At 41.0% G+C, this 11,565-nt stretch overlaps 1 protein-coding gene across 1 annotated transcript; it reads left to right on the plus strand.

The window, feature by feature from the left end:
* The first annotated feature begins 1,449 nt into the window (after positions 1-1,449).
* LOC144997021 (auxin-responsive protein IAA1-like) lies at positions 1,450-2,954 on the plus strand. Its single transcript, XM_078956837.1, has 5 exons — positions 1,450-1,730; positions 1,869-2,050; positions 2,162-2,261; positions 2,355-2,419; positions 2,520-2,954. Exons 1-5 carry the CDS (start codon positions 1,495-1,497, stop codon positions 2,588-2,590), a joined length of 654 nt encoding a protein of 217 aa, XP_078812963.1. The 5' UTR covers positions 1,450-1,494; the 3' UTR covers positions 2,591-2,954.
* Positions 2,955-11,565: the final 8,611 nt, after the last annotated feature.

Below are 11,565 nucleotides of genomic sequence, written 5' to 3' on the forward strand. Positions count from 1 at the left end.
TATTTACGTCTCTTAGTGTCGTGTCGGTTTTGCCGTAAAACTTCGACAGACCATAACTTCTTCGTTATAACTCGAATTTCGGCGTTCTTTATATATACGGGACCCTTGAGACGTATTCTACAACTTGGTTAAGATTATTTATTCTAAATAATCTTTTGTCGAAAAATCGTTTTCGATCCCTTTTATTTCTAAATTGATTAGTCCGGATCTACGGGCGTTACATCTATATCTTGCTTTCTATATTTTTTTTTACTTCTTTTTCTTTTAATATCTAGATAATAATAAATTTGTCAATATGAATTTATTATATAAACTATGAAGTATGGTTTTATGTTAATATGTTTATATGAATAATGTCTTTTATTTTGAAGTAAGCTTGATGTGTGTTTTTTTTTAAGTTTGTAGGATTTTTTTAATGTTATGTATAGTTTTTTTTTAGTAATGCAATGCAATGTATTTTTTATTTTCAAGTAATGAAAATTTATGTATTTTTATTAAAAAGTAAGTTCTATTGAATTAAATTATTAAAAAAAATATGACACCACTCCTTAGATATGACAAAAAAACATACTTGAATGGTAAAAAATGACATATCACATATGTGGCAGTGAAGAAAGTACGGTTCCGTTGACACGATTCCCCGAAACCAAAGAATCATTCTAACAATTTTGCTTTCTAAAACCAATATGTAAAAGTAGGGGTGCAAACGAGCCAAGCTACTCGCGAGCTACTCGCGAGCGGATCGTTAAAAGCTCGATTCGAAATCGATTTTAAACGAGCTCGAGCCGAGCTCGAGCTTAATATTAAGCTTGTTTATTAAACGAGCTCGAGCTCGAGCCTATGTCATTAAGCTTGATTAGGCTCGCGAGCCTAAACGAGCCTTTACATAATATAATTTATTATTATTTATATATATTAAAATAAAAATATATTAGAGGAATTACGGATTTAGGGTATTAGTAAACGAGCTTCTTAACGAGCTCGAGCCGAGCTTAAGCTTATTTAGGCACGTCAGATAAAAAACGAGTCGATCCCGAGCCCGAGCCGAGCTTGGATAATTCTTTACGAGCTCGAGCCGAACTCAGTACAAGAAAGCTCGAATCGAACCGAGCTCGAGCTCGAGCCTCATATAACTTAAATGAACCCGAGCCGAGCCTGGCCAGGCTCGACTCGACTCGTTTGCACCCCTATGTAAAAGGAAATTCGAAATACCCGACATGTGTATCCGTTTCACTTTCTTTTTCATCAATTGCACACACGGGCACATGGGTTTGATTCGATACTCCAAAACATCTCAACATTTGGTACTCTCACCAACTAGATTACCAGCCCTTCATCATTACCCAAAAGAAAATCTCAACCGTTTATTCTAATGCCACGTGTTGACTTATAACTGGATAACTGTTTGGTGCTTACGCCCTCTATAACTACGCAACATGCCCACAACGCATCTGTATCTCAAACTGGAAACTTTTTCCGACTTCACCTAACAAAATGTCGTCGGAGACGTCCAAAATCACGTCGGAGATAACAACCGGCGCCGATTACGGCCTTAATCTCAACGAAACAGCGCTTACCTTAGGTTTACCAGGGGATTCACGAGGTCGAAAGTTGGGAGCAAAGCGACGATTCTCGGAAGCGATTGATTTAAAATTAAGCAGCAATGAAGATTCCGAAGCTAATCAATCGGATACCGAATGCTCCGATGCTACAAAACCGCCTTCCGAAACGTAAGTTGTAATCTCTTCCATTAATTAAGTGCATTGATGTTCGTTGTTTGGAACTGTAAATCGACCCACTGTTAATGTAATTAAAAACTCAGGGGAATTAGAAATACATAGACTGATGCATTCACATGAATGTTACAGAGAACGAGTGGTCGGATGGCCACCGGTGAACTTGCACAGGAAGAACGCTGTGAACAGTAATTTTAAGTTTGTAAAGGTGGCGGTCGACGGAGCACCATATCTGAGAAAAGTAGATCTGGGATCATATGCAGGCTATCAGCAGCTTCTATTCGCTCTAGAAGACATATTCTCCTGTTTCACTAGTAAGTATATGATGATGAGTTGATGATTTAGCCATTTAGGGCTCCAAACTATCATACAACTTTATTTTCTATTAAAATATGATCGTCACAACATATCGATTAAAATTACAGATAGCGTATTGAATGAGAAAAAGTTGATGGAAAAGGAATATGTTACAACGTATGTGGATAAAGATGGGGACTGGATGCTTATTGGTGATGTTCCATGGACGTAAGTTCCCCCAAACTTGATAAACTCATACTACAATCTTCCAAATTTTCAAAATTAATCAACAGGTTTCTTTGCTTATTTGTTTAATCACAGGATGTTCTTCGAGACTTGCAAGCGAATAAGGTTAATGAGAAGCTCAGAAGCCATTAATGGACTAGGTGAAAACGAAATCTTTATTTAATCTATTTCGAAAACGATGAAGCCTTCACATGCGATTATAACTGGGTTATTTAATCCTTTTGTCTGTTTTTGATTCAGCTCCAAGTAGGCAAGAACACCTTCAAAATTCTCCATCTTTAGCTGTTGAAAAAGGTATTTTTCATTTGTGATCCATGGGTGTAAATGATTCGAGATTCTTCAATTTACTACATTCGCATATGATCGAAGGGAAATGGATATGGTATATGATGGTGACTGTATACATATAAAACATATATTTTTTTTAAGCGGTTGAAATCCAGTTACATATACGTTAACAGTCGTATGTTTTCTTGGATCACATCACACCGTTTTACATTTAACACACGGATAATTGTTCACGATGTAAAGTTTTTTTTTTTTTTTTTTTTTTTCTCAATCTGTGATTGAGATTTATTATTATTTTTTTTAATATTTTGGGAATACGAATTCTCTTTATACGTTATACGAATTGTAATATATAAATCTATGGGTTAAAACAAGTTTTATGTTGAAAAACTGTGTATTTGCATGTTATGATTAATTAGTTGGGTGACATGTCAGCAGCAAGTTTCTATGAAAAAAGTCAAAGTAAATTATAGAGGGACCCATGTGTCGTTACTTTCAATAATTTACTTCCAATTTTATACTAGATTACATTAAAAAATCAAAGTAAAAACGTGATTTACGATCCAATCCATTTTAGTTGTCAATACTTTCGATTAAGACCCTAGAACTTAGAACAATAAATATATATTGTCCCTTTAACTTTGAAATTTTGTCATATTATTTTTATTTATAATAATAAATTTAACACATGTAAATTTTAGATTATTGTCCTTAGCGAATTCTTGATTTTATTCTTAATTGTCATCAAGTAACAAAATCGTTAAAACTATATTAGGATGAAGGTGGTTTCTTTTGGGCTTTTGGCCAAAAAGAGAACCACTTTGGGGAGGTGGAGGATTATCTTAGAATTTAAGGATAGCTCTTGTCATGGAAAGGGAATCTATTTATTGGGCTATATTCAAAGAAAATTAGGTTAAACCTTGGGCTTGCCAAGTTCAAAAAATTTTAGCATTAAAATTAGCATTTAAAATCAATTGGCGTTAAAAAAACAACATTCTTGTACGTTTAAAAATTAAAATCATATAAATATTGAACCTTCACAAAAAGTCCAAAAATTAGCGTTTTTTATCACATGGAAAATCCATCCGCATTTTGGATAGATTTTTTCCATGAATAAGTTTTAGAAAGGCTTTTTTCTTCTCGCGTTTAAAATCATTTAAATATTAAACATTATGAGTGTTTAATAATGGCCAAACTATGTGGTTAAATGGTCAACTATTTGAGGATTGACTCAAAAAAATGTGACACGATGTTGTATTTTTTACGATTGACACAAACATACATTAATGCTGTAACATCCAAAATTTTTAAGCCAAATTTAAACTTTTCCAACCATTAAAAACCAAATAGCGTTATACAAATTGTTTTCAAAATATTATTCATCAGAGTGTCCCAGAAACGAAATCATAAGGATGAGGAGCGGTACGGTCACATCTTTGCCTTTCCACGATCTTCTGATGTACCTGAAACAATAAACTGAAACTGTAAGCCCCGAGAGCTTAGTGGGATACCTCCAAAATACCAATGTTACACTGATAATACCATATTAATAACAGATAACAACAACATGCATACTGGACCTTTAGCCTGACTGGATCGTCTTGCAAGGCCTATAGTCTAACTAGATCTATCCCGAGCTTTCGGTATAACTGGACCGTCATGCAGGGCCCATAGTCTATCCAGACCACTCGTCAGGTGTGTTAGCCTTCAGCACAAAGCAGGACCGCCTCAACCTAATAATCAAACAAATAATCATATGCACATAAATGACAAAAACTAGCATACATATATCAGATATGACGATCTCACAGATCATCTATCATAGCAATCACTTATAAACAGAATACCGACCTAACCAGGTCAATAACATACCGACCCTAACGATTCACAATGCATAATAACATCTTGTCTATTCGGATACAGATCTAAAAGATCATAATCATATACAACATACTATAATCAGAATAACAACCTAAAGGTAGTGATATAGTGAGGATAACTCACCTTGCTAGCTGCTCGGAATAATACCCCCACTCCTCCAGATATAGCTCCAACAGCCTCGCCTGTACCCATGAGTGACCCACTAAATAATTACTCAATTACCAAAATGCCCTTGGAAGGCACAAGACAATCCCCAGTCAAAGTCAAAGTCATTGGTCAATGGTCAACAGTCCATGTTGTCCTATTCCTGAGTGCAACTTTCCCCTCATCGAGTCCATACTGATTCAAGAATTACCCGAATCGACTCGTCGAGTCAATACGCGACCTAGTGCTTGAAATCCCAAACTGACTCACTGAGTCATCTCCCAGACCCGCTGAGTCCACACGTGATCAATTCGCACGAAAACCCTTCTCGACTTGTCGAGTCATCTCCTAGACTCGCCGAGTCCATACGGTTATGTCCATGATCAAGCAATACATAACTATTCTTTCATTCCAAACAATAGATCTAGGTCCCTAGAGTGTATTAGCAATGTAAAGTTGCTACCTTTACGTATTTACATTCCTAAAAATCTGGATCCAAGCTTGAAATGAAGTTCTACTCATAAGGGAGGGTTCTTTCATAGCCATACAAGGAACTTTATGAACTTAGGACCCAAGGGAGGTTCAAATATGAAGTTTCAACTTCAGATCTAGCTCATACACTACACTCTCTTCATGAATATGCTAAAGAAAGCCCTAACTCCATCCATGAGAGGTTCTAAGAAGAAAGAGATCAAAGTAACAGCTGGTTACCTCCAAAACATGCCCAAACAGAGATGGATTCAAGATCTACACAATTTTCCTTGATGCAAGTCTCTTGATTTAGATGTTTCCTTCAATAAATCACTTCCCAAAACTCCAAAACACTCACAAAACTCACACACACAAAATTAGGGTTTCTGGCTCTCAAGGAGTGATAAGGGACAGTGGGAAGCGCTAATGGTCCAATATATAGGGTGCAAAAACCCTGAAATTTAGGGTTTCCTCTGCCAACTCCTACTCGTCGAGTTAACTCATTAAATGACGTGTCCCAACTCGCATCTACTCGACGAGTCATAGCATTAACTCATCGAGTAAGTCTTAAAACATGAAATTTAAATTGAACAATAATGATACCTGACAATTGAAGCATTACAATTCTCCCCCACTTAACTTAGACTTCGTCCTCGAAGTCTGCTGTAACGTATAAATCGGGGTAATGCTCCCGCATCTCCACCTTTGGCTCCCATATCCACTCGGATCCCCTCAGATGCTCCCACTGTTCCTTCACCAAAGGTATCTCCTTGTTCCACAAAACTTTCATCTTCCTCTCCAGGATAGCCACCGGTTTCTCTACATAATTCAAACGCTCATCAACCTGAATGTCATTCAGTGGTATCATCGCCTCTTGGTCCATAATGCACTTTCACAGTTGCGAAACGTGAAAAGTGTTGTAAATGTGACTAAGCTTATTTGGCAGATCTAGTCTTTACGCCACCTTGCCGACCCTGGCAATGACCTTGAACGACACAATATACCGGGGCCCAATTTTCCCTTTTTTCTGAAACGATCAGCGTCTGTCAGCGTAACTCTTTTGCTGACTTTGATCAGTCTGTAACCGTTGCCTTATCTGTTGAATCTTTTTGCTAGTCTGCAAAACTACTTCCTTCCGACCCATTACCCTGTGTCCAACCTCACCCCCACAGATTGGGGTTCTACATCTCCGACCATACAACAGCTCAAAAGGCGGTGCGCCAATACTAGAATGATAATTGTTGTTGTAAGAAAATTCTACAGGAGGTAAGTGAGAATCCCAACTCCCTCCAAAATCAATGACACACACCCTTAACATATCCTCGAGGGTCTGAATGGTCCGTTCACTCTGCCCGTCAGTCTCAGGATGAAATGTTGTTCTAAAGTGTAGCCGTGTGCCCAGTTCCTCGTGGAACTTCTACCAGAAACGAGAAGTAAACTTGACATCCCGATCGAAAATAATGAAAACTGGTACCTCGTACCGAGCAACGATCTCCCGGACATACACATCGGCCAATTTCTCGGCTGAAGAGCTTTCTTGAATAGCCATGAAGTGAGAACTCTTGGTCAATCGATCGACAATAACCCATATAGCATCAAATCCCTTCGCCGTCTTCGGCAACTTATTAATGAAATCCATCGATATTTGCTCCCATTTCCACATGGGAATCTCCAAGGGTTGTAACAGACCATGCGGTCTTTGATGCTCGGCATTGACCATCCTACAAGTCAGGCACCTCTCGACATACCCAATGATTTCTTGCTTCATACATGGCCACCAGTAACTCAAACTTAGGTCTCTGAACATCTTGGTGGCCCCTGGGTGAATGGAGAAATAAGACTTATGAGCCTCCTCCAAAACGGTTTGTCTGACTTCCCCAGACATCGGGACCCATATACGACCATAACGGGTTATCAATCCCCGTCCATCCTGCACAAATCGGTTGATTTCACCCTTAATCCTCTCATCCTTCCAATTCTCTGGTCTCATACCCTCAACCTGCGTATCTCTGATCAAAATCACAATCGGAGGATCCATGGTTATCCTCATACATATTGCTGGGGTGGAAGACCCTACTTCCTTGCGGCTCAAAGCGTCTGCTACCACATTCGCTTTACCAGGGTGGTACAGGATCTCACAATCATAGTCCTTGACTACATCCAGCCACCTGCGCTGCTTCATGTTCAGGTTGGGCTGGTCCATGATGTGCCTCACACTCTAGTGATCTGTATATATGGTACAATGGACCCCATATAGATAATTTTTTCATAACTTGAGGGCAAAACCCACCGCCCCCAACTCCAAATCATGAATAGGATACCTAGTCTCATGTGGCTTCAACTGCCGCGATGCATATGCAATCACCCGTCCCCTCTGCATGAGGACCACTCCCAACCCTGTAATGGATGCATCACAGAAAACCACAAAGTCTTCAACTCCTTCAGGGAGGGTCAACATTGGAGCTTCACACAAATGTTGCTTGAGGGTCTCAAACGCCCTCTGCTGCTCGGGGCCCCATAGAAAATCCACCCCCTTCCTTGTCAGACGAGTGGGAGGTACTGCAATCTTGGAAAAATCCTATATAAACCTTCGGCAGTACCCTGCCAATCCCAAGAAGCTTCTGATATCTGAGGGAGATTTTCGAATCTCCCACTGCATAACCACCTCGATTTTGGTTGGATCGACCAAAATCCCCTCCTGGTTAATGAGGTACCCAAGGAACTGGACCTCTCGCAACCAAAACTCACACTTCGAGAACTTAGCATAAAGCCGTTCCCGCCTCAAAATTCCCAATAACTCCTGCAGGTGCTCCTTGTGTTGATCCCTGGTCTTGGAATACACTAAGATGTCATCTATGAATACGATAAACTAGCGATCGAGCATCGGCATGTAGACTCGGTTCATCAGATCCATAAACACTTTTGGCGTGTTGGTGAGCCCAAACGGTATCACCATGAACTTATAATTACCATAACGAGTCCAAAACGCAGTCTTCTCCACGTTTTCCTCTCTCACCCTGACCTGGTGATATCCGAACCTCAAGTCAATCTTGGAAAACCAAGATACACCCTGCAACTGATCAAAGAGATCATCTATCCTCAGGAGTGGATAACGGTTTTTCATCGTTAACTTATCCAACTTCCTATAATCGATGCACATCCGATGCGAACCGTCCTTCTTCCTGATGAAAAGGATTGGTGTTGCCCATGGAGAACTACTCGGGCGAATAAATTACTTACCCATCAGCTCCTGCAACTGAGATGACAACTCTTGCATCTCTGGCGATGCCAAACGGTACGACGCCTTAGTGATAGGGGCTGCAACCGGCACAAGATCAATCCTGAACTCAACCTGCCTCTCCGGAGGCACTCCGGGTAACTCCTTCGAAAACACGTCACAAAATTCTCTAACCACCGGGACCTCTGAAACTGAAGTCTGGTCCCTGACCCGCATATCCACCGCATACGCCAAGTAACCGGAGCACCCGTGCTGAATATAATGTCGAGCCCGGGCTGCTGAACAAAACCATGATCCTACTCTGGTGCCCTCACCATATACCACCAGTTCTCCCCCACTTGGGGTTCAAACTAAAACTCGCTGCCCTTCACAATCGATCATGGTGCCAAAACGACTGAGCTAATCCATCCCCACAATCACACATACTTCCCCCATGGGAATAGGAATCAAATCTATCAGGAAGGATACCCCGAAAATCTCTAACTCACATCCCTAGTAGACCGAAGAAGCAGAAACCTCGTGTGCGTTGGCGATAGAAACTCACAACAGACACTCAAGCTCACCTATTGGCACACTGAACCCCCTACTGAAATTCTGACATACGAATGACCGACTCGCCCCCGAGTCAAATAAAACCAATGCAGGCAATGAGTTTACTAAAAACGTACCTAAACATATGTATAACAGATAAGCATATCACAGATATAATGACTGAAATAAGAGATAGAAACATACCAGCAACGACATCCAGTGCTACCTTGGCCTCCTCGACTGTGAGCTGGAAAGCATGCCCTTGAGCCTTCAGAGGCTCCGCCTTGACCGGCCTCCCCTCTGCAATCCTCAAAGTAGCTGGTGTGGAAACCTGCACCGGTTTGGCGGCGAGCTACGGACAGTTGGTCTTCACATGACCAACCTGATGACAGTGACAACATATCCTTATATCTGCTGGAGGGGTAGACTGGCGACAGTCCCTGGTATAGTGCCCCTCCTTGCCATATTTGTGACACCCACCACCTGCTCGACAAACCCCTAAATGACCCCTGCCGCACTTTCCACAAGCACGACTCTACTCACTCCCAGTCCTAGAATCAGCGGTCTTAGACCGCTTTGGTGTCGTCTGAGATTGTGACGGAACCTGACACTGCTCCTTCAACTGCAGCTCTAACTCTAACTTACGATGCCTAGCGGCTTCCTGAAGATCCAGAAGAGTATCACAATGTTACGTGGCAACAAACTGATGGATATCGCTCTTGAGCACGCTCAGATAACGAGTAATCTGAGACTGGTCGGAAGCAAACTCCGGACAAAACATAGCTCTCTCTATAAACATGTGGGTGATTTCCATCCTGCTTCAAAGTCAAAAACTCTTGAGCAAGCCGTTCCTGCTCCACATGTGAAACGTAGCGAGCGTGGAAGATATCCCTGAATCGCTCTCAAGTAATATCAGCTCCCTGATCATCAGTGTACGACCCAGTCGTTAGCCTCCACCAGTCCTTGGCCCCAAGCCTCAGCAGGTTCAGGGCACACCTGACCTTCTGGTTAGAAGGAGATAAGCACATGAAGAAACAACCCTCCACACCAGATAACCACCTCATAGCCCTGATCACATCCTGGGTACCATCAAATGTTGGGGGCTTTGTGTTATCGAAGTCCCGGTACTAAAAATCCATATTGGCTCCTCCTCTACCTCCTGTCGTGGTTACAGCCGATGTGGCTGCAGCGGCGACCGTCTCTGCTAAGGTTGCATAGTGCTCGTCAAAGTACTCGACCATAATGGTCTTAATCGATCCAAACATCTCTAGTAGCTGCGCTCGAAACGCCGCGACAATCTTATCATGCAAAATCTCCCAGATCTTGGCATCCAACTCCTATGTCCCTATCGGCACCACCGACTCAAGTGCTACGGGAACACCCTGACCTCCGTCTCCTGATCTTGATCCTGACCCGGATCCAGTCGCAAAATGTCTCGTCACCACCATACTCAAAATGTACCAAAGACGTCAGATAAACAACATAATATCGGGAGACCAATTCCCACAAACTCTAGGGGTTGCGACTTAATTGCTATGCGTCTGGGTCCTGTGCTTTTAGTAGTACAGACCCATACTACTTTCCACACCTACCCATATTTGTCCCAAGTATCATCACAAACCTTAATAATATACATAATCATAACGAACTCCCCATCCTCACTTTTACAGGAATACTAAACATCTCACTACTGATCTACTAACCCTTCATAACCCACCATTCATGAGACTTTCATCAACCCTGTAGCACCAGTGTATGCTGGCTATACATAACGCTAGACCTCATAGACTTTCGAATATCCAACCTGGCCCTAATCATAAGACCAAATCTAACATTCTCAGGCTATAAGATCTTAATTATATATAGCAATGATACATATACAAGGAACCACAGTAATGATGTCAATCTCCTACAAAGAAGACCCTAGGCTAGCAGGCATCAAGTAATCAGGCAAATTCTATCATGCGATTCCTGAAGATCCCTAGTCTAGTACTAGCATGTTGTCCGAACATATCATAATATCAAATAACTGTATGGTATTTTGGGGTCTACTAACTGGCTCCAGCTGATCGTACACTTCGTATCCTCCATCCTTTATTTTGAAAACCATTTTAGAATTTATCTTTGAAAATTTCCTTGATTTGAGACTGGATTCGCACGAATGTTACTCCAATTCACTCAAACTAAGGCTCTGATACCAACTTGTAACATCCAAAATTTTAAGCCAAATTTAAACTTTTCCAACCATTAAAAACCAAATAGTGTTATACAAATTGTTTTTAAAATATTATTCATCAGAGTGTCCTAGAAACTAAATCATAAGGATGAGGAGTGGTACGGTCATGCCTTTGCCTTTCCACGATCTCCTGATGTACCTGAAACAATAAACTGAAATTGTAAGCCCCGAGATCTTAGTGAGATACCTCCAAAATACCAATATTACACTGATAATACCATATTAATAACATATAACAACAACATGCATATTGGACCTTTAGCCTGACTGGACCGTCTTGCAAGGCCTACAGTCTAACTAGATCTATCCCGAACCTTCGGTATAACTGGACCGTCATGCAGGGCCCATAGTCTATCCAAACTACTCATCAGGTGTGTTACCCTTCAGCACAAAGCAGGACCGCCTCAATCCAATCATCAAACAAATAATCATATGCACATAAATGACATAAACTAGCATATATATATATACACACACACACACACACACACATATAT

The sequence above is a fragment of the Lactuca saligna genome, chromosome 5 (assembly GCF_052625555.1).
Source record: "Lactuca saligna cultivar CGN05327 chromosome 5, ASM5262555v1, whole genome shotgun sequence".
NCBI lineage: Eukaryota > Viridiplantae > Streptophyta > Magnoliopsida > Asterales > Asteraceae > Lactuca > Lactuca saligna.